We start from the raw sequence: 27772 nt of genomic DNA on the forward strand, positions 1-27772 counted from the left end.
CCTCCCCTTTCCCTCCTCCAGGCTTCTCCCTCCCTCCTTTTCTTCCTCACTATCTCCTCCCTCCTCCTTCTGCCTCCGCCTTTGGGGAGGGACTTCGCCGCCCCGCACCAGCATCCAGGGTCGAGGTTCTCCACTCCTATGCCTGTGACGCAGGCCGAGACCCCTCCCCTCCGGTCTCGGATCCACATTCTGCCCCATCTCATCAGTCTTGGCTCTGATCTCCTTGCCCAGTGCCACGCTGGTCTACTTGGCCAGGACCGGGTGGTCGTTTCTGTTCTACTTCTCCAAGTGAGGACCCCCCTCCTGTGTTCCCTGGTTCCTGAGAAGGACAAGAAGGTCAGCACCCAGCTTCCTCCAGCAAGAAAATGCCATCGGGGGAGGGGCCTACAAGGTCAGAGGAGCCAGGGACTATGACTACATGACTAGAGGTAGGAGGGCAAGAGATACGGAGTGGGGCAAACAAGGATGCCGTAGAACATCCTGGCAGAGGAAGGGAAGGCTAGCAGGCTTTTGGGAAGGAAGGGGTGCTGGACAGTGGCCTGAAGCAGCTCTGTGTCTATGGTCCTGTTGTGGCTGCCTCTGATACTGGGAACCAAGATGAGTTCCAAGTCCTTGCTTGTCCTGTCCACAGAGCTGACAACATAAGAACCAACCCTGCCCTGTGTGACAAACACCTAAGAGAACAGCTGACCTGCAGCCCCAAGTACAGACTCCACTGTGCACTGTGTCTAAACGTTCCAGCTGTGTCAGATCGCATAGCCTGGGCTGAAAGACACCAGGACACTGGTCCTCGCTCTCAAAGGGTGGCCTGTGGTATGAGGCAGGGCTGGACTTAAGGCCCTGGGTAGAATCTTCCCCTGCAGGAGTTCATAACAAATCAAAGACCTCCAGCAGCACCTATTTTGTGGTGAATCCAAGCCTCCCTCCCCCCATAAAGCAGCCTATTGTTTTATTTAGGTTTTGTTACAATCCAGCAGTGGAGAGAAAAGGGTTAGGCAGGCCAACAACAGACACTTGCTGTAGACTGTACAGTAAACCGTCTTTATTTCTCTTGGTTAAAAACAATGATTTCAACCTGACATTTCTGTGTACTTCTCATTCCATATGTACAGTACATAGATGACATACACCTAGCAGTATAAACAAACATCAGAACGGGAAACAGATTGAAAAAGAGGCTCCAAAGGTGGCTGTGCAGGGCAGGCTGCTCACCAACCACGGCTGGCTCAGTAGAAGCAGACAGTGTGCAGAAAGGCCCGGCCACTCTTCTCCTCAAACTCCTGCAGCAGCTCATCGATCTCATTCTCCATATCCTCAGTGTGCTGGATCTGAGAAAAGCACAGCCACGGTTGATGTCCAGGCACTGTGACACGCCTTCCTTCTACACCCCTGCCCCGTGCTGCATCTTCCCTCCTGTAGTGGGGCCAAGTCAGGACAGTTTCCTTAGGACTGTCCCAATGGTCCCTCCCTGGCAGTCCCTGCCATGGATGTTGATGGGCTCTAGACCTACACAGTGACCACTGTAGCCCCCACATCGGGAGTGGTAGAGTAGATTCAAAGGAAGGACTGGGTTCCCGGGCTGGAACTCAATCTCTGTTCTCAGACATCACAGGTGTATAGAAGCCTCACCAACCAGTGCCATCCCAACCTTGCAATGAGTGAAGTGAGGCATAGAAATATACAGGCATTTTCCTAGAACTGTGCAGCACAGAGGCTGACCATGTTTTGTGGTGGGGCAGCCTGTGCACTGCAGCATGTTAACAGGACATCTTGCCTCCATCCCCAGCACCAGCAGCTTCTGTTGTGAAAATATGAAAGGTGGCCAGGCATTGCCAGAAGTCCTTTTAACACTTTAAGTGAGGCAGGGTGGCTGCTGACCACACTGCCCTGGCATGGCTACACAGTCTCTTTGGTTCCAGCCCTTTCTCCAGATCATCAGGCAAACCACAAGCTCACCAACTGGAACTCCAGCAGTAATACTGAGAGTGGAAACTGTGCTGCCTTTAGCAGGGATGTGGATCCCCCACATCAACTTCCCTATCAGCCTCTACTTGGTGAGCCAAGAGGACATCAGTTCTGTTACATCCAGCTAACCTAAACATCTTTCTCAAGGGCAAAAGGCAGGACAAGGTACATGGCTCTTCCCACAAAGCCCCCGCACAGCACCTGAACAGGGTGACACCTCCACACAGCAGGTACACAAGCCCTTAGGAAGCTGCAAGATTGCCCAGGGGCCTTGAAGATAAATATCTACATAAGTATCGGGCAAAAGGACACAGAAATATCCCTATATCATGGATGCTACCTCTGGAAGTCCCCAGACCTATCTCTGACAATACCAGGTACTCTCTCCTAGCTGTCCACCAGAGGAAAAAGTGAAATGTCAGACCTGGGAGATGTCACACATCTCTTCTACCACAAACAGAAACACTGGGGTATGTTCTCCAGTAAAGCCACTTGGCTAACTTCCTAGACTGTGCACTTCTTGGTCTTATTTGAAATTTAATATTTAACCAGAATGTGAAAAATTGCTAGTGACGGGAAGCCCCCTCCTCTTGCCCAACAGGAGACAGTCTCATAGCTACTTCCTTTGTAAGGACTGCCTGGACCCAGGTGCTCAGACTCACACACTGGCAGAGCTCGCAGATGAGGAATGCCCCCAGAGTGGCCTCTTCATGGTTATCCTGGATGTCCACATTGACGACATGCACTGGCTGGCAGGTCTCCTGTTCTCTGGAATTCAGGTCTGATTGGGAAAAAAGAGATACAAATATTACTAGATGTTGGGTAACAGATGTGTCCAAGCTCAGCTTTCCCCACACCTGCTCCTGAACTGAGCATCTAAGCCCAAGGAACAACATAGGCTAAGTGAAGAAACCTAGGTAAAAGTATACTCAACTCAAGGCCACACTGTGGCAGGTCCAACAGATATGAAAAGCAAACACTGAAGGCCACAAGGCTTACAGAGACATGTAGGTAGTTTTGCTGGACATCAGTCCTCTGCTTACTTTTCACAGGCTATCCTCCAGATATCCATGTAGGACAGAGGATGAGGGGGGTGTCCTCTGCCTCCTTCACTGTTGCCCAGGGCCTGAGACCTAACCTTCCTTCCCTTATCCCTGAAGACCATAAATCTTCCAGCTTTGTGTTGGATGGCGAAGCCTGAAAGCAGACCAGGCTCTGTGCACTCACCTTCTACAACCTGGTCATAGACTCTTTCTTCACAAGTGAGGATCAGGTCAAACAGGTCCTTGCAGTTCTGAAACCTTTCTGGACGGGGCTTGATCCTTTTATTTCTGTCCAACATATGTAAAATTCCATTTTGTGTATAGCTGAACACCAGAGTCAAGGAGCTTTGGATAAATGATTGTTCACTAGACCAGCCTGTAAATAAATGGTCCCTTTGCCTGTCAGGATTCCAAGAAAACCCTTGTCAACAGAGGCATCACAGCTTTAGGTCTTAGTATAGGCCTGGTCACCACTGTCCCACATTAGAAAGGTGCTGTCTTCTTGGGGGTGTCATGGTTTCTATGAGACCCAAACACATGGCTCCAGATAGCCTTGTTCATTCTCACTGGACAGATAGCAGAGGCACAGCACCGGCTGCTTCCACTCAGGACTGTGGACTTTCCCTCTATCATACTGACCACGGCTCTCATCTGTGCTTTTAGCATTAGTTGTTTTACTGTCTCATCCAAGTACAGGGTAAAGCATTTGTTTCCTCTCAAACTGTAGTCCTACCAACAAGCCTCAATCTAGCTAAGCTACAGCAGGAAGAAAATCTGGAAACCCCACTATATTATTCCCCACACAGACAGGCTTTCTCTGTGTAGCCCTGGCATTTGCTCTGTAGACCAGGCTGGCTCAGAGAGAGATCCACCAGCCTCTGCCTCCTGAGTGCTAGGATTAAAGGCTTGCACCACCTCACCCCAGATTCCACAAATTTCTCAAACCTCAGCAACAGGAAGGACTGGAAACACCCATTGATAGTCCAGAAGTGACAAGTTCTGGTTAAACTGAAAGCAGGGGAGGGAGGCTGCCTGATGAGCCCAAGGGATAACCCAGATGATCCCTGCATGCTCAGGCCCATCAGCCCTGCTGAAAGCCAGGAGAGCCTTCAAGGTTGTGGCACCCTCTCCTCAGACAGTTCCTGGAGCACCCATAGTCTGTGGTTCACCCTGGGTTACTCTTAGAAACAAGCAATGTTTTAGGGAAACAGAAAGGCTATCCAGAGGCAGGTCTCTCCTATCATGTGGAGCTTGGGGACCTTCCTCAGGTTATTGGTGCCCTTACCCAATGAGCCATCTTACCAACTTGTCAGTTTATTTAAGTTAGTTCATGGTGCTTTAAAAAATAGCTCCTACATTCTGTACAGTACAGGAAGCTTTTGTTTTGTTTTTCCAAACAGGGTTTCTATGTCATTTTGGAGACTGTCCTGGAGCTCTCTCCCTGTAGACCAGGCTGGCCTCAAACTCATAGATCTGCTTGCTTCTGCATCCCGAGTGCATTAAGATTTATAATGGCCGGGAGGTGGTGGCACACACCTTTAATCCCAGCACTCGGGAGGCAGAGGCAGGCTGATCTCTTTGATCTCAAGGCCAGCATGGTGTACAGAGCGATTTCTGGGACAGGCACCAAAGCAATACAGTGAAACCCTGTCTCCAAAAACAAAAAGATTTATTATGCATACAGTCTTCTACTGACACATATGCATCCACACCAGAAAGGGGCACCAGATCTCATTATAGATGGTTGTGGGGCACCATGTGGTTGCTGGGAATTCTTTCCAGCCCCTAAAGGAAGCTTTTAAAATATCTAAGTGATTTAAGTGGCCAATCTAAACACTTTATCTTGAAGACACCTGACCAGGAGCTGCTAGGCAGTTCCATTTCCATCACCTGCTTCAGGGGCACAACACCATTCCATTTCTATCACCTGCTCCTATTTCCCTGATGCCTACAAGAACTGCACGGAGACTTAGAGAGTCCTTCAAAGGTCTTGAGGGGGGGGGGAGATGAATTTGAGACCAAACCCGGTGGCTGGTACAACTTCTGGGACAGAGGACACGGAGGAATAGATCTTTTGGGCAGTAATCCAATCAGGATCCAGGTACTTAAATTTCGCACTGACCCCAAGGAAACGCTGGAGCAAGTCACATGGAGAAAGCTAGGGATAATGGGATACTTTTGGGTCCAAAAGTGCTCCAAGAACTATGGTCACACAGAATGACCCTGCCTGGGAAGGCCTTGATACTGTCTCCACCACACACATGCACCTCTTGCCTGGATAGACTACTTTTAAGTGACCACACTCAGTGAAGAGCTATTTGATGAAGGTTGAGAACATTAACCGTGCCAGCAGCTCACCTGAACTTCACAATTTGGGATGGGGTGGAGATTTGAGACAGGGTTTCTCTGTAGCCCTGGATGTACTGGAACTGGTTCTGTAGACCATGCTGGTCTCAAACTCAAGAGATCCTCCTGCCTCTGCCTTCTGAATGCTGGGATTACAGGTATGCGTCACCACCACCCAGTGAATTTGGCACTTTCAACAAACTCCTGACAGCCTGCTAAAGAGGCCAGGCTAGGATATGTGGGTGGTCATAGTATCCAGGGCCCACTATCCAGGATCTCCTAACCTTGTTGCTATGTTTTTGACAACCTCATTGAACATAACTCTGGAAAACTTCAAGAGTCCCAAGCTTAAGCAAGGCTTGGGCTGATGCTTAATTGGCTAAGCCCTGGGCTTCCCAACAAAGCTTCCAAGGAGCCAGGAGTACAAATGTCAGGTTGCTTATACCCTCTGGTTCTAATTAGCTAGTCCCTGGAATGAGCGTCTTGAAAGCTGTGCTATGGCTAAGTGTGGATAAATTTAATCTACTTTCAATGAGCCAACAGTGACTTGCTGCCTTTTTCTTGAATGAAGAGCCACTCCCGCGTGATTCTGGAATCCCATACCTGTCGTCTGGCTTTCTGAGGAGCCTCCCCAAAAGAATGAAGGTGGGGAACAGGACTCAAAAGGGCTAACAGAGGGCACCAGGCCCTGGGATGTTGTCTCTCAACAGAGGTACAATTCAGTTATTTAAAAACTTCTAGATTTACCATTAGACAAACAATTCAAGCTGTTCTCATACAGCACACTTTTTTTGTTTTTTTTTCGAGACAGGGTTTCTCTGTAGCTTTGGAGGCTGTCCTGGAACTCACTTTGTAGACCAGGCTGGCCTCGAACTCACAGAGATCCGCCTGCCTCTAACTCCCGAGTGCTGGGATTAAAGGCCTGCACCACCAACGCCCAGCACACTTTTTTTAATACCAAGTGATATGATAGATTGGATACAGGGGAACAGGAACATTGGAGCTAGGTTCCTGGTTGACACCTGCAATCCTAGCCCTCATACAGCACACAATTTTTTAATACCAAGTGATATGATAGATTGGATACAGGGGAAAGGAGGTAAAGAGAGGAGGATCAGGTCAACTTGATCTACACAAGCCTTAGGGAAGCCTAGGTTACATGAAACCTTGTCTCAAAAAAGAGGAAGAGGCTAGGGAGATGACTTAGCAGCTAAGAGTGCTTCCTATACTTCCAGGACTCAAGTTCAGTTCCCAACAACCACATCAGACAGTTATCAACCTCCTTTAATACCAGCTTCAGGGATCTGATTGCCCCCTACCCCCTTTTCCAGACAGGGTTTCTCTGACAAGCCTTGGCTGTCCTGGAACTCACTCTGTAGAACAGGCTGGCCACAAACTCATAGAGACCTGCCTGCCGCGAGTGCTGGGATTAAAGATATGTGCCACCACCACCTGGCCTGACATTCCCAGCACCCACATGGCAGCTCACACCTGTCTGTAACTCCAAAATCTGACACCCTCACACAGATATGCAGGCAAAACACCAATGCACATAAATAAAAAAATCTTAACTACAAGCTGGGCATAGTGGATTTTGCTTGTTATCCTAGCACTTAGAAAGCTGAGGCAGAAGAACTGCCATAAGTCCTAAGGCAGTCTGGGCTACATGGTGAGTTCTAAGTCAGCTATGTGTAAAGTTAAGACCCATCTTAAAAAACAAAATGAAAATGAGAAAAGGAATGAGACCCTTTAGACCCACATGCACAGAACCTGCTGACATACTGTAATCTTCAGGGCCATGAAGTTGAGGGGGGCTGGCACTTTAGAGGCCTGCTTCCAGAATCATGCCACATATTCCGCTGAGTTGCCCTTGGAAGTGGATATTCATCCACTTGCAATTTAAGATTTTACAGGTGTAATACTAACCATGTCTTTACTAGTTAAGCAATTTCTCAAAGAAAAGCTATTTCCACAACTGACTTCATGGACAACTATGGGCTCTTCATGCAATATTAGCATCTGATACCTTTCCTATCAAGTAGGTGCAGAACCAGGCATGCTTAGCCACTTGCAAAGGGATGTCTTTGTACTTCCCAGAACACAGGACTTGACAGAACACCCTATAGAGAAAGGTCAGACCAATGAGACCCACAGGCAGGTTTTCAGTATCAAGTTCAACACAGGCCAAGGCCTGAGTTCTTATCTGTGCCCAGCCACCCAAGGCAAGGCAAGCAGCTTTCTGGAGAAAGGGAAAGTGTGCATAGGGTAGGAACTACACAACAGTCAGTCACTTGCTGGTCTTGTGGCTCATCAGTGCACACAGCTCTGCTACCATGTCTCCATGGCTTAATACCATGAAATGCCGGTATTTGTTGTTAGGAGGTACATACACCCTCAGCACCCAACAGTCATGGGCCCTCTCAACTGCCTCTCAAGAAGCTACCTACAAACTGAATTTCCTGGGTTAAGTCAGGCCCATGATCCTGCTATGGATAAATCTTCAGCAGAACTGTCAAGTACAGGTTTTACCCATCCTGCTGTTGAGAAGCTAACCAAGGGGGCAAGCACAAATCAGGCCTCATTTCTACAGAAACATAAACAGCCACATTTAAGACAAGCCTGACCCAGAACATTATGGCAATGTTCCCTGAGACAGGGAATCGGTAGAAACAGAAAGAATCCTGAGGGGCTCTAAACCTTGCTGCCATCACCACTGTCCTAACACCCCCAGCTCAGTCACAGCCTCCTCTCAGTCACACAGATACAGTCAGGGAAATGATACAGCTGCAGGACTCCCAGGCCCTCAGAAAAGCAGCAGAAAGCAGGCATTGGAAGGGGCACCAAATTCTCCTTCAACCTAACATCAAATCTGGCATGGTGACACACACCTTTAATCCTAGCATGCAGGAGGCAGAGGCAGGCAAATCTATTCTTTCAAAGCCAGCTTAGTTTGCATGGCAAATTCCAGTCTTGCCAGGACTACATAATGAGGCCCTATCTCAAAACAAAACAGCCACCATCAAAGTTAATATGTTTCAGTTTGATTAACAACTATACAAGCTTAGCTGGGCATTGGTGGTGAATACCTTTAGTCCCAGCACTTGGGAGGCAGAGGCAGGCAGATATCTGTGAGTTCAAGGCCAAGCCTGGTCTGCCAAACTACACAAAACCCTGTCTCAAAAAATCAGAGAATAGTGTCAACATCATAAGAGCCCATTACTTTAACTGGCCAGTGCCGTTTACCAACCATCTTTTAAAAGTTTAAAAAGCTATATGTGTGTCTATGTATGCACACATGCATGTAGGCTGGAACTACCTCAGGTTCTGTCACCTGTGTGTGCATACATGCATGTAGGCTAGAATACCACCTCAGGTGTTGGTGTCTATTTGCTTCTTTACAGGATTTCATCACGGGCCAGAAACTCAACTGTATGCTAGGCTGGCTAGCAATGAATCCCAAGGATCCACCTGTCTCTTCCTCCCCAGAGTATTATAAGCACACTTCCCTCAGCTGTTATTATGTGGGTCCCAGGGCTTGAATTCATGTCCTCTAACATTTTATTGATGGCTAAAGTTTCCAGCTCCCTAACTTCTGAGACAGCATCTGATGTATAACCCACAATGACCTCCAATATCACATCTTGCCTCAGCCTCCCAAGTGTTTAAGTTACATGTGTGCTTCCTCTATCGTACTCAACTACAAAATCAAATTTTACAGTCTGAGGCTAAGGGAGAGCCACACTCTCCGTGGCTGCCAGTCTGTGTCATGCTACCTGCTTCATGTACCTGCTCTCCCAGACTGGGCCAGAGACTCTGCTACTACCTGTCCATCTCAGAATTATTTTACTTGTTTCTTCAAGATAGGGTTTCTCTGTGTAGCCCCATCTGTCTTAGAATTGGTTCTGTATAACACGCTGATCTTGAACTCAGATATCTTCCTGCAGCTGCCTCCCAAATGCTAGGATTACAGACTCTTCCTGGTTCTATTCCCAGCACTCACAAGGCAGCTCACACCTGTCTGTAACTCCAGTTCCAGGGGATCTGGTATCCTTACAACAATGCACATAAAATAAAGTTAAAAGTATTTTAAAAAATATAAGGTACAAAGCACAATTTTTGTTTTGTTTTTTGAGGCAGGGTTTCTCTGTAGTAGACTAGGCTGCCCTTGAATTCAGAGATTCACCTGCCTCTTGCCTCCTGAGTGCTGGGATTAAAGAAAAGCATGTGCTGCCAGCACCACGTCCACTAACTCCCTGCTAAAGCACAATTCTGAAGAGGAAACTCAAGTCTCAAGTGGGAGAGATCCCCAAAGGCATAACTCAGAAATGGCTATTCACTATTGGTGAACACACTAAATAAGTGTGTGTGTCTGTGTGTTCGAGAGCACCCCTCTGCCTACCTGCCTGCCTGCATGCACTGGTGCATTAATTACAGTATACATGTAAAGGTCAGAGGACAATTTTTTGAGTCAGCTCTTTCCTTCCAGGATAGAAATGGGGCACTGAACAGTTGTCAGGCTTCTTAAGCTTTCTGGCTGGCCCCTGTGACTAAGTTTTAAAAAAACCTAGTCTAGTGATTCTCAACCTTCTTAATGCTGCAACCCTTTAATACAGTTCCTCATGTTGTGATGACCCCCAACTATGAAATTATTTCATTGCTACTTCATAACTATAATTTTACATGGGTTGGAAAGATGGATCAGCCGGGTGTTGGTGGCACACACCTTTAATCCCAGGACTCGGGAGGTAGAGGCAAGCGGATCTCTGTAAGTTCGAGGCCAGCCTGGTCTAAAGAGAACCAGAACAGCCTCCAAAACAATAGAGAGAAACCCTGTCTCAAAAAAACAAACAAAAAAAGGTCGATCAAAGGTTAACAGCACTGGCTGATCTTCTAGAGGCTCTGAGTTCAATTCCCAGCAACCACATCGTGGCTCACAACCATCCATAATGCGATCTGGTGCCCTTTTTTGGTATGCAGGCATACATGAGGCACAGACATACAATCTAGCAAAATACATATACATAAAATTAAAAAATATTAACTTCATAGAAAAAAATGCCAGGACACGCTGCCTGTAACCTACTTTTAATAGTCCCACCACCAACCAATTTTGCCAGTATATTATGAATCCATCAAAGGATCAATTAGGTCACAATCTGGCTGGCCCCTGTGACTAAGTTTTAACAAACCTAGCCCAGTGATTCTCAACCTCACAATCTGTCTTAACATCCTTGGCTGTTAAGATGGTTCAGTGGAAAAAGCACTTTATATACAAGTCCAACCCCTGGACCCACACAGAAGTGAGGAATCAGGTCTACATTGTTGTCCTCAAACTTCTACACCCACACTGTAGCACATGTGCACCCTTACTCATACATGAAACACAACAAATAATATAATTATCAATGAAAAACAAACACTCTCTCAGGCATACCCAGAGCTATGTTTTACTAATCACCTAGGTGTGTCTCATCCACTCAATTTGACAAGATTAATCATCCGAAGGCCAAATCTGATAATCTTTTATCTCAAAAACCACTTTTCCCTTTTGGGGGGGGGGAATGACAGTAATAAAAGACAAAGGATGAACACTGAGCACTCAATAAATGAGTAATTAAAATAAAAACTCATAAGGTGATTGTAAGATCCCAAAGATAAACCCAAGAAGCATGCCAGTGGCAGCAGATTCATAGGTCTATGCTACAACATATATGCAAGACTCAGGAAAACTCAGTTAAAAACTGGGCAGTGATACAACTTTAATCCTAGCACTCTGGAGACAGAGGCAGGGGAATCTCTTGAGTATGAAGCCAGTTTCATAGCCAGGGTTACACAAAGAAACCCTGTCTTGAAAAACCAAAAAAAAAAAAAAAAAAAAAAAAAAAAGAAATGAGGGGTGGGGAGGGAAAAAACACCCTTCTGTAGTCTTATGAACACAGTGTGGCCTCTGGAGCAGCCCAGTAGGCAGTGGGTGGCAGGAGCAGAGTGTTAACCATTGATCTGTTCTGACAGACTTCCTCAATCTATTGATAGTTCATTGGTAAGGCTGACAATTCCTCATAAACAACTTATATCACTACCAAAAGTGTTCCAGGTTCACCTAATACTGATAAACAGAAGAAAAAAAAAACCCTCCTAAATGAAGATGAGACAGAGTCTTGCTATTTAACACAGGATAGCCTTAAATTCAACCTCTGCCTCCCAAGTACTGGGAAGACAGGTATGTGGTAGCAATTACAGCCTTTTCTCTCATTTTTGAGATAAGGATAGTTTGTTACCCAGGCAGGCTCCTCTTGCCTCAGCTACAGAGAAGCTCAGATAGTGGTATACAACCACCACATTGTTTTAAAGATATTTGTCTAGAGATCAGGTAAGCTTAGAAGAATTCCTGTCACTGATCTAGGGTGTGCATGTGTTACTCATTATAGGTAATTCTCAAAAAGAGAAATGGTAAAACCATGATGCAACCGACACTAGCTTTATCAATATGTGAAGGCAAATAGTTGGTTTAGTTTCAGTTCAGTCCCACTGGCCTCAACAATTTTCGTGGGTGGGGTCCACGTAGACAGTATGAAGCAAATTTTCATCCTTCAGGCACATTTCTGCTTGTGAAAAACAAAAATCCAACTATTTATAGCTAAATACCTTTAAGATATTAAAATACACAGTTGGGGCACTCGGGAGGCAGAGGCAGGCTGATCTCTGTGAGTTCAAGGCCATCCTGGTCTACAGAACGAGTTTGGACAGCCTCCAAAGCCACAGAGAAACCCTGTCTGGAAAAACCAAAAAAAAAAAAAAAAAAAAAAACACCACACAGTTGGGGAGTGGTAGCTCACACCTTTTGTCCCAGCACTCTGGGAGTTTGAGACCAGCCTGGTCTACAAAGTGAGTTCCAGAACATTGAGGACTACACAAAAAGAAAACCCATCTTGAAAGAAGTCCAAAAGGAAAAAGAAATTAAATGTATAATCCCAAACTTAGGACAAGTCCGTTTTTTCAGTGGCACGAGAATGATATATATTCAGTAGAAACTGTAGACACCATACTAAGCTTGGGTTTACTCCTAGGCTGGTGAGACAGTTTGATACTCTTAAAACCAGGGGCAAAGCCAGCTTAGCTCAACTTCCAGTCAGCTCCACAGGCACAATGGTAAACAATGAACACTGTCAAAGTTACAAGTGTAGTAGATTAGATAGATGCACTTTCCTTTTTGAGATAGGGGTTTTCTGTGTAGCTCTGGCTGTCCTGGTAGCCTCAAGCTCAGTGATCTGCTTGCCTCTGCCTTCCAAATTCTGGGATTAAAAGTGTGAACTGATGGGGGCTGGAGAGATGGCTCAGAGGTTAAGAGCACTGGCTGCTCTTCCAGAGGTCCTGAGTTCAATTCCCAGCAACCACATGGTGGCTGATAACCATCCATAACAAGATATAGTTCCCTCTTCTGACTTGCAGAGAGAACACTGTATACATAAAAAATAAATTAAAAAAAAAGTGTGAACTGATAACACCCAGCGTGGTGAATGTACTTTTGACTTACCACATTTTATCCTTCAAGGCCTCATCAGCAATAAACCCAACCTAAATCTAGAAGTATGTCTAAGGCTGGGTGTGGTAGCACAAATCTTTTTTATTTATTTATTTATTATATATACAGTATTCTGCTTGCATGTATGTCTGCAAGCCAGAAGAGGGCACCAGATCTCATTATAGATGATTGTAAGCCACCATGTGGTTGCTGGGAAGTGAACTCAGGACCTCTGGAAGAACAATCAGTGTTCTTAACTTCTGATCCATCTCTCCAGCCCCTGGCACAATTCTTTAATCCCATCATTTTGGGAGGCCAGTGGATTTTGAGTTCAAGACCAGTCTGGTCTACAAAATGACTTCCAAGCCAGTCAAAGCCACATGAACAGTAAGAACACCGCTTCCTCACACACAAATACTATCTAAAATCTGTTACAGATTTACAAAATACAAGGTCTACACTGTGTATGGATGTTGCTCCCTCATTTGTTTTGTTACTGACAGAGGTCTGATGCAAGTCGGTCTTGAACTCACTATATAGCTGAGCATGGCCTTTAGCCTCTGCATCTACTGCCCAAGCTTGAAAGTGGCCATTATTATGCTCACCTTGTGGGACTTATGGAGAAACTGAGGCCCTAGTCACAAAGAGCAAAAATATGGCAGAGGTATATAATGGCCACGAGGCCCCCAGTTCTAATCAAGTGTCTTTTCCTAGCCCTCACAAAACACTTTCCCCCTTGAAAATGTAAGCAGAGTGTTTATTTTTGGGTTACATCTTAAAACATTCTTCTAGCTCTCCACTATAAACTATCAGTTTAATGCAAGATCATGCAGGGGCACTTACTACACAGACTAAGGAATGCTATTATGGTTACCTTTCAAAGAATGGTACCACTTCTTACCCAATTTCTTACAATGGTGTACCCTGGAACAAAAGGGTATCCCTATCCTACCTCTATCCTCTCCTCCATATATCCCAACAACTGATCTGGTTGGAAGCCAATGTACAGCAAATTCCCAGGAAGAGACATTCTTTTGGCCAAAGATAGTCCTGAGAACATGGTAATGCATGCCTTTAATTCCCAACACATGCTAGTCGGTTCTACATAGTTAAGTTCCAGGACAGGCACAGCTACATAATACAGCCCATCTTAAAAACAAAACAAAACAGGCCGGGCGTTAGTGGCGCATGCCTTTAGTCTCAACACTAGGGAGGCAGAGGCAGGTAGATCTCTGTGAGTTCCCGAGAGTAGCCTGGTCTACTAAGCTAGTTCCAGGACAACCTCCAAAGCCACAGAGAAACTCTGCCTCAAAAAAAAAAAAAAAAAATTCAAAAGCAGCTAAGGTTTCAGAATAAACTTAATGGTACACAGAAACTTAAGAAATAAAACCTCAACTTTTCCCTAGGGCTAAGGAAAACACCCATCCCCCAAATTGGACTCAGAGAGTTCATGGTAATACTTCCTGCGACACTGATAGGAAGTACACCACGCTCCCCAGAGTGGCTTCAGGCAAAAGCTGTTCTGAGCCTCCCCCCCAACACACACATAAGCACTCTTTGGACAAGGATGTGAGCAGAACACAGTCTGCTCTACTGAGCACTCAGAAGGAAGAACACTCAATCCTCCAAATTCAGGTTCCTGGATTTCTGAGTAGGGTGAAGTATCATCAGATATGCTTGAAGATCAGAGTGGGCCCAGGATCACTGTGGTACAGGCCCTAAGCACTTCACAGCCCCAAACATTTCCAAAAGTGTGCAGCTAACAGGAAATAAATGTTTCTGAGCCAATGTCCCCACTAACACTCCAGCTGGGAGAGGACTGGGAAGCAGGGTGAGGGTGGCAAAGATGTAGGGACCACAAGGATTTATGTTTCACTAAAAGGCATTTGGGACCTTCAAGCTACCTAATTCATGTCTGTACCTACAAAAATACTTTTAGTTTATTGTATACTTCTTTTTATCTCAAGACCATCCCATTTCAGCCTCTTGAGTGAGGCTTGTATACCCAGAGCTAGCTAGCTAGCTTTCTTTCTAGGCTAAGTCTCCCAATTACCCAGGTTGGCCCTGAACTCTGGGATCAAGCAATCCTCTTGTTTTAACTTCCTGAGTAGTTAGGACTCTACAGTAGCTTAAATTTTAGTTTATATTAAAGTTGCTGGCCGTGTGGTGGTGGCGCATGCCTTTAATCCCAGCCCTCAGGAGGCAAAGGCAGGAGGATCTCTGAGTTAGAGACCAGCGTGGTCTACAACAGCTAGTTTCAGGACAGCATCCAAAGCCACAGAGAAACTGTCTAGAAAAAAAATAAAGTTGCATGTATAAATATAAAAGGAAAAAGGAGACAAAAAGCTTTCAGGAGTGACAGCTCTGTAATCTCAGGCTCTGGGGAAGTTGGAGCAGGAGGAGCAACATATTTATGGCCTATCTGGGCTAGAGTTTTTTCAAAGCCTGATTAAAATTTTAAAAGTGAAAAGATAGATGAGGAGGAAAAGAAGAAAAAAGAAAAAGGTAGGATGTAGCGGAGTGGCCCACACCTTTAATCCCAACACCCAGGACTTAGGAGGCAGAGACAGAGGCAAAGGCAGGTAGATCTCTAGGTTTGAGGCCACCCTGGTCTATACAAATTATTACAAGCCAGCTAGGGATACATAGTGAGATCATGTCTTATTAAAAAAAAAATCAAAAAGATGTTTTGGATCTAGAAATATCTCAGTGGAGGAGTGCTAGGCTAGGCTGGCATGTACAAGGCTGAAGGTCTCAATACTAAAACAACAAAGGGAAAAAAATGCACTGGCTTAGAATATTTAGACTCCACTCTGAGCACTACTGTAACTAAAGAACATCTAGAATTTTTATTGACAGGTGGGGTTAGGGTCAATACCAGGGTCTCATGCCAACATGGGAAATTTCAAGTGAGCATGGGGATTATCATAAAATGCCCCACTCAAACACCTGGAGCATTAATTAGCTTAACCATTATAGAACATGGTATGGAAAAACCTATGTTAAACACCCTTTTCTTTCCTCCTGAGTCTACAGTACACGATTCAGACTATTGTGATTCTTCCTGAAGTAAAGTTCTCACAGAATACTTTTTCATGCTTTGGTAAACACAGTGTCTTTTTATTTTGTTGTGATTTTGAGACAGGGTTTGTTCTATAGACCAAGCTAGCCTCAAATATGTAGTCCAGGTTGGCCTCAAAACTTGCGGCAATCTTCCTGCCTCAGCCTCCCAAAGGCTGAGATTACAAGCATGAGCCACTAACCAGCTAGAATATCTGCAAGAGTCACAGAAATGTCAAATAGCCTCAACATGCATGTGCAGAAAAACCTTCATGGAAGCAGCTGGGCAGCCTACAGTGTGAAGCACCCGCACGGTGTAGTTTCTATTTCCTCATCTACGCTTCACTGCTTAATAACGTATCAGAGCCTTCTGGTTGATCACCAAGGTAGGCTTTACATTTGTGTCTGCAGGTTTACTTCTAGACCAGTGACTCTCAACCATCCTGATGCTGTGACTCTTTATTACAGTTCCTCTTCATGGTTCTGAAGACACCAACCAAAAATTATTTTTGTTGCTACTTCATAATGCAAATTTGCTGTTATGAATCATAATGCAAATATCTGTGTTTTCTGATGGTCTTAGGCAACCCATGAAAGGGTCAACTGACCTCCAAAGGGGTCATGACCCACAGGTTGAGAATCACTACTCTAGACTCTCCAGTAGGCAAAAGGAAAGAAACTGAGTTCTTCACTGGGCTGGTACTGCACTTCTTTCATCCCAGCACTAAGGCAGAGGTAGGATGAGCTCAGTGAGTTCAGGGTCACCCTAGCCTACAGAGTACATTCCAGACTAAGCAGGGTTATGTAGTGAGACCCAGTCTCAAATTAAGAGAGGAAAAAAAAAAAAAAAGGAAGGAAGGACGGGAGGAAGGTAGGAAGGAAGGAAGAAAGGAAACAGACTTCTCATAAATAAAAAAGGATTGGTGTGGGCACTACAGGCACAAATGCCAGAGCACATTTGCTGGTCCTGTTTCACCTTAAAACACACCCTGCAGGGTGGGGGATCAGAGTGACTACCAGTCACAAATCACACCCACCAGAAGACCACCCTGCTTCTCTAAGGGTCAGCCATGGGATACAGTTCTTTGTCTTTCCTGAGGAGATCATTGTACATCTGGTCATATGTGGTTTTGAAGTCATAAACATTGGGCTTGTCAGGTGCTGGTCCTGGGAGCTTCACATGAGTTCCTGTTCCAAAGGACCGGACACTGAAACCCCGCTTGCTGGAAGACACAAAGAAGAAAGAAACATCATAGTTGGATTAAAACACGAAGTTCTCATACCAAAGGATACAAACAGAAATGTACAATCTTTTTATTTTTTTATTAAATGTGAAGTGTTTAATGAATTTTCATGCCATCCTCATGCAGGTGCCATGCTAATCTTCTCTGTATCATTCCAATGTTAGTATATGTGCGGCCAACGCAAGCAAACACACTATTTTTCTTTTTAAAATTTCACATTATTTGTGTGTGTGTGTGTGTGTGTCTGGTTAGGCAATGAGCTCCATCCACCTGTCCTTTCACCCCGTACTCCTGCCCCTAGTGCTAGGCATACACACAAACCTGACTTTTACATGGATGCTGGAAATCTGAAACCAGGTCCTCATGATTGGAGAGCTGGCACTGTAACAAATCCACCATCTCCCCAGCCTGTTTTTAATTTGTTTACCATTATTATTCAAGACCTGGTCTCTCCATGCAGATCATCAGGCTGCCCTTCAACTCAAGGGCCTGCTTCTGCCTAAATGTGAAAACTACAGCTGTTTAGTGACATTACTGTGAACTCAAAATCCTGATTGAAATTTAGAACACTGTAGTCACCTGACCAACTTCCTAGCAATCCAGACTTAAGTACACAGAGGAGTCCTGCATGGACAAACTGCCACAATAGCAGCAGTGACTTTCTGGAATCCAGCAGGCTGCAGATTCTGATAAACCAGAAAAATGCAGAAGAGCTACAGGACAAACTAATTAGACCCACCTAGCAAACTACATCTGCACCAAAAGACGTAAAGCACCATATGATATGTATGCATGTTTTGTTTTTAAGAAATCCAACAAGCAGCCGGGCGGTGGTGGCACATGCCTTTAATCCCAGCACTCGGGAGGCAGAGGCAGGCGGATCTCTGTGAGTTTGAGAGGTCAGCCTGGTCTACAGAGCTAGTTCCAGGACAGCCTCCAAAACAATACAGAGAAACCCTGTCTCGAAAAAACCAAAAAAAAAAAAAAAAAAGAAAAAGAAAAAGAAAAAAAGAAACCCAACAAGCCGGGCGTTGGTACACGCCTTTAATCCCAGCACACAGGAGGCAGAGGCAGGTGGATCGCTATGAGTTTGAGGCCAGCCTGTCTACAGAGCAAGTTCCAGGACAGCCTCCAAAAAAAAAAAAAGAACAGCCTCTGATTCTTAGTGCTGGGATTACAGTCTTGTGTTGTGTCACTGCACCTGGCTCAATAGCTGTGATTTTTAAAGTTTTTCTGTAGTACACTGCTATAACCCGAAAGTATCATGTAGTAGCATTCAGTAGGTATAAAGTAAATGACTGGTGGACGTCAAATAAACAGAAATACTAGGATATGAATTAGGAAAGAGATTTCTCATTACAGCTAGATACAAGGCTGCTTAGCCATTATTTACAGTGGTAATGAGTCCCCAACTAAGTAAAACTAGCTACACCTGAAAGTCAAACTTCAGTTCCAGAAACACAGACAGGCACGCATGCACCAACAAACTACTTGGTTGTAAGTCTACACTATCATCTCCAAGCACTGTTTGAAGCAGCACCAGAGAGGTCTGGCTAAAAGAGAACTGGTGCCAGGCAACACAGTCCTATACCCATTAAATTCACTTACAAAGAGTTCACAAAGACAGACATATAAAAAAATAATTCTAGCTGGGTGCTGTGGTGCATATCTTTAATCCCAGCCCTTGGGAGGCAGACAAGTAGATTTCTGAATGCACAGCTAGTCTGGTCTACAGAACTAGTTCCAGGACAGTCATGGCTATAGACATAAATCCTGTCTCAAAAACACTTAAATATTCTAAAAAAAAAAAAAAAAAAAAAAAAAAAAGCCGGGAGTTGGTGGCCCACGCATTTAATCCCAGCACTTGGGAGGCAGAGGCAAGCGGATTTCTGTGAATTGGAGGCCAGCCTGGTCTACAGAGCGAGTTCCAGGACAGCCTCCAAAACAATACAGAGAAACCCCGTCTTGAAAAATCAAAACAAACAACCAAAAAAAAGAAAAAAAAAAGGCAGTGGTGGTACACGCCTTAATCCCAACACTGGGGGGGGGGGCACGCAGATCTCTGTGAGTTTGAGGCCAGCCTGGTCTATGGAGCTAGTTTCAGGACAGCCAGAGCTACAGAGAGAAACCCTGTCTCAAAAAACAAACAAAAAAAATCTGAAAAAAGTAGTTCACATTTAAGTTAGGAAACTCAGCTTAGGTCACTGAGGTTGATAAAAAGCTGATAAAAAGTGCCTGTGTTTCTACAACATCTTGACTATACAGCCAGATCCCCAGAATATGATACAGAAGGAATACAACCTAAAGCATCATCACTAAAACCCAAAGTTCACATACCTGAGCTACTAAAATAAACTGGAAACACAAATATTCCAATGTTCCAACAAAAAGTGAGCTAGAAAGCAACAAATGCCAGGTGTTGGTCAGAACTGGAAAGGTCTCACAACCAGACATGAGACAGGTGACAGGAAACCTAAATATTATGCCTTCTTGAGAAAGGTCAAAGCAGAGGGTCCCCTTAACCTAAATTTGAAACAATTTCCTTACAAACTTGGATAACATGCAATAAAAAGCCTTATTATTCATGAAAACATAAACAAGAATGAGCAGACAACTTGAAGGTTCCCAGGTCCAGAGAAGCACTATCAGGTGAGATCATTTGACTACCACACCCTTTAATGTGGTAGCCCTTTGTTTTACAGTTCACACACCCAAGTTATGGTGCCCCAGCGCCTACCACTGGCATGCTCTGCATGAGTGCTGAGATTAAGTAAGGGTCACAAGATAAAGACTTCCTTCTTCAAGCCAATGAGTTTTGTTTTGGGAGGAGAGAACCGACTCCTCCTTTGACCACCACACTCATCATGATATGGTTTTTCGAGACAGGGTTTCTCTGTATTGTTTTGGAGACTGTCCTGGAACTTGCTCTGTAGACCAGGCTGGCCTCGAACTCACAGAGATCCGCCTGCCTCTGCCTCCCGAGTGCTGGGATTAAACGTGTGTGCCACCAACACCCGGCTGCCAATGAGTTTTTAAAACACAACAATTATCGGGTCTAGAGAGATAGCTTTACAGTTAAAAAACTTGTTCTTGCAGAGAATTCAGGTTTAATTCCCAGCACCAGATGTTGGCTCACAACCACTGATAACCCCAGTTTCAGGAATCTGAAGTCCCCCTCCTCTGCTTTTTAAAAATTTTTTTTTATCTATTTTATGTGCATGAATGTTTTGCTTCTGTGCATACACATGTATATCATATGCATCCTGGACCTGGAGTTATGAACAGTTGTGAACAACCATGTAGATGCTGGGAATCAAACCTGGGTCTTCAGCAATAACAAGTACTCTCAACAACTGAGCCATCTCTGCTTCACCCCTATGTCCTCTTCTGACCTCTATGACCACTAGGCACACATGCAGTGTACAGGAATATATGAAAGCAAAACATGAATACACATATAAAAATACAAATCCAAACTTTTAAAAATAGAACATGTAATGAATGACAAATAAGATCTTTACTACAAAGCACAAAACAACACAAAGTCAAGCAGGGAACAGGGAAAGGAGGTGCATGCCTCTGATCTCAGCCCTCCAGAGGCAGAAGCGGGCAGATCTCTGTGAGTTTGAAGCCAGCATGATCTACATAGCAAGTTTTAGGATAGCCTGGACTACATAGAGAAACCCTGTGGCAAAAAACAAAAATGTATATATAAAACATACAAACTAAGCTGGGGGTTGGTGGAGCACACCTTTAATCCCAGCACTCGGGAGGCAGAGGCTGGCAGATCTCTGTGAGTTTGAGGCCAGCCTGGTCTACAGAGGGAGTTCTAGGACAGCCGATGTTTTCCATAGGCATGAATGAGGTCAAAGGTAATGGTAATGTTTTACAATCAAAGCCACTTGTGACCAAGTATGAATAAATCAAGTATTTGAGAAGCCATCTTAAGATCCCTCCACTCACTGCTAAGACCCACTCTAAAGGGATCACAAGAATCATTTTAGCAATGAGGAAAGCAAAAAGCTCATTTCTTTTTGGTCATTCCTGTGAAGTATAGAGGTAGGTCTCTTGGCACAAGGCTTAAGTCTCAGGTATACAGAAGGCTGAGAGGCAGGAGAATCAAGATTTCAAGACCAGCCTAGGAAACAAAACAAAGTAATGTAGGAGTCAGAGGCACTTCAAATGCATACAACATAATCATTATACAGACCAAGCACATCCCCAAGAGTATTGCAAAGGGCAGGATAGATATGACCACAACTCCCCAGAGGGTTGTAAGGTGGCTATAGAATTTTCCACAGGGAGCATTCTCCAGTTTATCTACATTCCTATAATTACACCATCTCCAAAACTTGACCTAGTCTTTATGTGGATACAAGACTTAAGAGCTGCCTGCACGATTGGACAGCCATCGCATTAGTGTTGTCCCACCTCCATCTTTCTGAACTATTACTTCAAAGCATCCTTTTTAAAAATAAATTGCAAGGCAGTTTGTTTCCCCCAAAAAAGCTGTTCCCAGGTGGCAAAATGGCTAATTAGCAACAGAAGCTCTGCTTTCTCTGAAGCTTCTGAAACTGGCTTAACAGCCCATCTTGTATGGTGACAATCTGCTTCTTACATAAAGGCAATGAAATTTATAAAAATACTCTTCACAACCAACAGCTTTGTCTGAAGGCCAATTATTCTGTCTAATCGTCCACAAAAATAAATGTCTTTCACATCTATCAAAAATCTATCAGTAAATTTATTGGAGGACTCAAATCCTGAATCTATTACTTCTAAAAGCAAGTACACCTCCAAAGAGTAAGTACTATAATCCTGTCATCTTTACTCAAGATTAGCTACAACCTATTAGTATGATTTCTAGAATGCTAATGACATCATTCTGTAGAACCCAAATCAATTGTTCACAGGCTACCAGTCTTCCAACGTTTTTAAGGCTGGTGAGATGTTATCGTATGGTTATGAAGTATTTACCAAAAAGGCTAATAGAGCCCAGTATGACAGCTCACACCTTTAATCCCAGTATTGCCAGATGGATCTATAATTGGCAGGTGCTCAAGGCCAGCCTGGTCTACAGAGCAAGACAGCCAGTCTATAAAAAGGAAAAAAAGTTCAAGAATTCCAACCTAAACAATGGGTTAATATAAGGGATTCAAAATTTGATGATGTTTATTGGGGAGGGGGAGAGAATAAATCACCTTATGTACCTTATCCTCACTATGAGTGAAGAGGTGAACAGGTCCTCCCCACAATGCCCTTGTTCACCACAGGATGAAAAACAGCAGAGCCAAATGACCAGGGACTGAAACATGAAGCCCAAATCTTTTCTCCCTTAAGGTGTTTCTTTTGGTCATTTGTCACAGGAAAAAATATCAACTAATACAGAAAGTAAAACTTGGAAAATATCTTCACAAAATTTATGCTATCACAACAGGCTCCACCAATTTTCTCACCTAAAAAGAAAGGTTGAGAAGATAATCCTAAACACAGACAATAACTTTTATTTTGGTTTTTTTTTTTTTCGAGACAGGGTTTCTCTGTGGCTTTGGAGGCTGTCCTGGAACTCACTTTGTAGACCAGGCTGGCCTCGAACTCACAGAGATCCACCTGCCTCTGCCTCCCAAGTGCTGGGATTAAAGGCGTGCGCCACCAACGCCCGGCCAGACAGTAACTTTTTTGGTTCTGTTTTGCCATGTAGCCCTGGGTGGCTTAGAACTAGCTATGTAGACCTAACTCCCAAATATCCACCTGTGTCTCATAAGTGTTGGAACTAAAGTTGTGTGCTACTATGCCAGGCATGTAGAAATTTAAACATACTTATTACATTTACTATTTATGTAACATGTGCCCATGTGTGGGTCAGAGGGCAACCTGTGGGAGTTGGTTCTTTCCACCATGTTGGTCCTAGGAATCAAACTCAGGTTTTTCAAGGCAGGAGTGTATGTTGGTTTGCAACTTCTGATCCGCATGGTTTGGCCTCTCCAGTGCTGGGATTATAAGTATATTGGTTCCAAGTTCTTCATGTACCTAAATAATTTCTAGTTCACTTTTGTTTGTTTTTCAAGACAGGGTTTCTCTGTGAAACAGTCCTGGATGTCCAGGAACTCACTCTATAGAAAATGTTGGCTTCAAACTCAGAGATCCACCTCCCTCTGCCTCCCAAGTGCTAGGATTAAAGGTGTGCCCCACCACCACCCAGCTCACTTTCTTATAGTGTACCAAGAACCCCCAAAAAAGACATACAGTAGACAGCTTATGCCACCTCCATGTAAAAGAATATGGAGAACATGGCCTAAGAACAGAGAGAAATTCATGGCACCTCGAGGTAGCCTATGTTCAAACCTTGTGTCAGTTACTACCAGTTACTGGATGGCACAACTGTGGTGGCCCATGATATATGCTCACTATACTGCCATTCTGGAGCCTCCCACAAATCAAGGACTTGTGGGATCATAGTTAATTGCTTTTCTTCCAATTCCCTGGATTCTTCTTAGGCTCCTATTTTTCCCCATAGACACTACATGCATATAATGCAGACACACGGGCAGACAAAGCACTAATACACATAAAATTTAAAAAGAAAAATATCACCGGGAGTTGGTGGCGCACGCCTTTAATCCCAGCACTCGGGAGGCAAAGGCAGGCGGATCTCTGTGAGTTCGAGATCAGCCTGGACTACCAAGGGAGTTCCAGGACAGCCTCCAAAGCCACAGAGAAACCGTCTCGAAAAAAACCAAAAAAAAAAAAAAAAAAAAAGAAAAATATCTTTAAACAAACGAAACCAACAAACAACTGGCCATGGTGGTATTTGACTGTAATGTTAGCAGCATGGAAAAGGTGCAGATAGTAGTAACCTGGAGTCTGCTATCAGCCAGTCTGGCTAATTGGTGAGCTCCACATTCACTGTAAATGTCTCAAAATACGTTATATAGAGTAACAACAGGTTATCCAACATCAACCTCCACAAAATCCCCAAATTACATGTACACACACACTTGACAAGGTGAACTGAAATGGCTTTGAGAAAGTACCTTGGCAGAGGCACTCACCCTACCACCTCTCCTAAGCTTGTTGCTCCCACCCGGGGAATTAAACATAACTCATACTGCCTGGCTATCACAAGACTGTCTTAGTCTCCCTCACTTTTGGACAGAGTCTCATGCAGTCCAGGCCAGGTATTTTTGTTTTTGGGTTTCTGAGGCTTTGGAGGTTGTCCTGGAACTCGCTCTTGTAGACTAGGCTGGTCTCAAACTCACAGAGATCTGCCTGTCTCTGTCTCCCAGTTGCTGGGATTAAACACAAGCGCTACCATCGCAGGGCTAGGCTGGTCTTTAACTATCAACGTAGTTAGTAACTACAACTAACTTCTAGTATTATTGTTTCTACCTCCTAAGTACTGAGATTATAGGCATATGTCACATCAAGTTGTTTTTAATGGGATGCTAAGAATCAAATTAAGGGCTATATGCTTAATAAATAAGCATGCTACAAAGCTATGTTTTCCGATAGCTTCCTCCTCCTCTGCTTTTGAAGTGCTAGGATTAAGCCATAACCTTGGATATATTAGGTGATTATTGCCAAAATATTAAGCTTCCAGGGGCCAGACACCATAGTACACACATGCTTAATCCCAGCACATGTCTAAAAAAAAAAAAAGGGCTGTAGAGATGGCTCAGTAGTTAAGAACACTGGTTGCTCTTCCAGGGGACCTAAGTTCAAATCCCAGCACCCACGTGGTGACTCACAACCTTATCTGTAACTGCAGTTCCAAGGGGACCCAATGCCTTCTTCTGGCCTCTCAGGACACCCGGCACACAAGTGATGCATAAACATAAATGTAGGCAAAAAAAATTAATTCATGACTGGGAGTGTAGCCTAAGATTACTGAGACTACAGATGAAACCAAAGTCTGGCTAATAATAAAATTAAAGGGTTAGGCCTTTCTGCATTAGCAACCTGTAAATAAAACAAAAGCAGTAGATGGTATTCTAGTTGAGACCCAGCCTGTTGTCCTTTTTTGTTTGTTTGGTTTTTTCGAGACAGGGTTTTTCTGTATTGTTTTGGAGGCTGTCCTGGAACTCACTTTGTAGACCAGGATGGCCTCAACACACAGAGATCTACTTGCCTCTGCCTCCAAGTACCAGTATTAAAGGTGTGTGCTGCCACCTCCTGGTCTACTGAAGCATACTTAATTTCTTTTTGAGCCAGGTGGTGACACATACCTTTAGACCCAGTGGTTTGTTATTTTCAAGTTCAAAGCTACCATGGTCAAGACAGCAAGGCTGGGAGGGCGAGAATGGGTAAGGTACCTATCCAGAAGAATACAAGGAAAACGGACACCTCACCCCATTTTTTTTTTTGAGATGGGGTCTTACAGCCCAGACTAGTTTTATACTTTGTAGCACAGGTTAGTTACATTCAAAGCATGCTAGACAAACAAGACCCCTTTACAGAGGTCACCTAAGACCACTGGAAAAGACAGATATTTTTATCATGATTCAGAAAGTGAAATTATAGTTATGAAGCAGCAATGAATATAAATTATGGTTTGGGTCTATTAAAGGGTCAAAGTATTAGGTTGACAGCCACTCACTGATCTATGTGGTAACATTATCAAGAATGACATTCTGCCGGGCGTTGGTGGCGCACGCCTTTAATCCCAGCACTCGGGAGGCAGAGGCAGGCGGATCTCTGTGAGTTCGAGACCAGCCTGGTCTACAAAGTGAGTTCCAGGACAGCCTCCAAAGCCACAGAGAAACCCTGTCTCGAAAAACCAAAAAAAAAAAAAAAAAAAAAAGAATGACATTCTAGGGGCTGCAGAGATGGCTCAGAGGTTAAGAGCACTGGCTGCTCTTCCAGGGGTCCTGAGTTCAATTCCCAGCAACCACATGGTGGATCACAGCCATTTACAATTCAATCTGTCTGGTGCCCTCTTCAGGCATGTAGGCAGAACACTGTATATGTAATAAATAAATCTTAATGACATTCTAAGCCAGGCAGTGGTGACACATGTCTTTAGTCCCAGCTCTTGAGAGGCACAGGCAGGCGGATCTCTGTGAGTTCCAGGCCAGCCTGGTCTACAATAGCTAGTTCCTGGACAGCCTCCAAAGCCACAGAGAAACCCTGTCTTGAAAAACCAGAAAGAAAAGAATGACATTCTAGAATTTGCAGACAGGCAACTAGCACTCTGGGTAAGCAAGCATGAGACAGTTTGGTATGATGGCAAACACTAGGGGGACAGGTAGAGAGTAAGATGGAAGTCAGCCAACAAGTCTTTAATATCAGCACTTGAGATCTTGGGAGGCAGAAGTAGGTGAATCTCTGGAGTTTCAGGCCAGCCGGGTCTACAGACCAAGTTCGAGGACAATCAGGACCACACTGAGACCCTGTCTTGTCAGGGGGAGGGAGGATATCGACAAAAAATAACATTTACAAAAATCTCAGAAGTTCATAAATTCTACTGCACTATGAAAATTGACATTTATGACGTATTTTACCTGTAATGAGGTTCTGAAGATAAGAGTACTACCAAAGAGGAACGAACGCGCTATTAGACACTGGAAAATTACTGGGGGGAGGGGGTACCAGTGAACCTCATTTATTCGTGTGTTCCAAAAATTACTGATTGGAGTTATGCAGGGGTGGGGGGTGGTGTGTATGTGTGTGTGTGTGTGTGTGTGTAGTGCCGGCTTGTGCCTGAGACTTGCAAACCGTAGACAGCAACCAACATTCAACTCCTGACGTTAGCGACTCGGGTCGCTGCTGCTGCTGCTGCTGCTGCTGCTCCCAGACTCGTTCCATCTTGACAGGGGGGGGGGGGCGCGTTGAGAGCTTTCCAGTGAATGCGGCATGACGACAGACACGGGAAAGACAACCGTCGGGCGGCAGCAGTCCGCACGACGGAAGACCTTTGGCCTCCGCCCGGGATGCTGCCCTCTCCGTCCAGGCCTGAGGCTGCCAGCTGTCAGACACACAAGGCCCAACGGGCAGACAGGCGGCCGCCATCTCTCCTCGGGTTGACCGGGGAAGGGGAGGGGCGGGGGCTGACGCTCCTGTGACCACGAACGTTTCGGTTCTGAGATCGACTTGACTATTACAATGCTTACCCTACCCACGCGCTACGCGCGCGGGGCTCCCGCAGAGGGGGGTCGGAAGGCCTGGAGGCCCGGCGTGGCCCGAACTCCGAAGGCCCTGTCATGGTTGGGGTCGGGGGAGGAAAGGGAGGGGGGGTCCGGACGAGAATCTGCGGGAAGAAAGGAGGGAGGGGCGGGAGGCAGGTAGAGTCTACACTACCTGAGGATGTTGTGTGCTTCCATGCTCCGATTCTGGTTACTGGAGCACACGACCGCCACCCGCAGCGGCGACGACGGCATGGCACCGGCCGACAGCGCTCCCCACGGCACTCTAGCTCCGGAGCTCCCACCAAGCAGCCGGCTTCCGCCCGAGGAAGATGGCGGCAACCGGAAACCAGCAACCCGGAAGTGAGGGCGACGTAATGCGTGGGGAGGTCGGCACGGCTCTCCGGGGGGCCCGCGCAGCAATCCGCACGGAAGAGCGACCGGCCCACACTGCGTCAGTTTGAGCAGAGA

At 45.0% G+C, this 27772-nt stretch overlaps 1 protein-coding gene, 1 long non-coding RNA gene and 1 other non-coding gene across 3 annotated transcripts; 1 reads left to right on the forward strand and 2 right to left on the reverse strand.

Annotated features, from left to right (window-relative positions):
- Positions 1 to 1079, forward strand: LOC121135804. The gene is made up of 2 exons (XR_005872922.1): positions 1 to 428; positions 632 to 1079. It is a non-coding gene; the product is annotated as an uncharacterized LOC121135804 (long non-coding RNA).
- Ssu72 (SSU72 homolog, RNA polymerase II CTD phosphatase) lies at positions 1021 to 27732 on the reverse strand. The gene is made up of 5 exons (XM_040735094.1): positions 27477 to 27732; positions 17016 to 17159; positions 3193 to 3332; positions 2628 to 2746; positions 1021 to 1328 (listed from the first exon to the last, which is right to left on the reverse strand). Exons 1-5 carry the CDS (start codon positions 27554 to 27556, stop codon positions 1227 to 1229), a joined length of 585 nt encoding a protein of 194 aa, XP_040591028.1. The 5' UTR covers positions 27557 to 27732; the 3' UTR covers positions 1021 to 1226.
- Positions 17262 to 17364, reverse strand: LOC121135820. The gene has a single exon (XR_005872942.1). It is a non-coding gene; the product is annotated as a U6 spliceosomal RNA (small nuclear RNA).
- Positions 27733 to 27772: the final 40 nt, after the last annotated feature.

This window comes from Mesocricetus auratus, unplaced genomic scaffold (genome assembly GCF_017639785.1).
Source record: "Mesocricetus auratus isolate SY011 unplaced genomic scaffold, BCM_Maur_2.0 Super-Scaffold_100042, whole genome shotgun sequence".
Classification (NCBI taxonomy): Eukaryota; Metazoa; Chordata; class Mammalia; order Rodentia; family Cricetidae; genus Mesocricetus; species Mesocricetus auratus.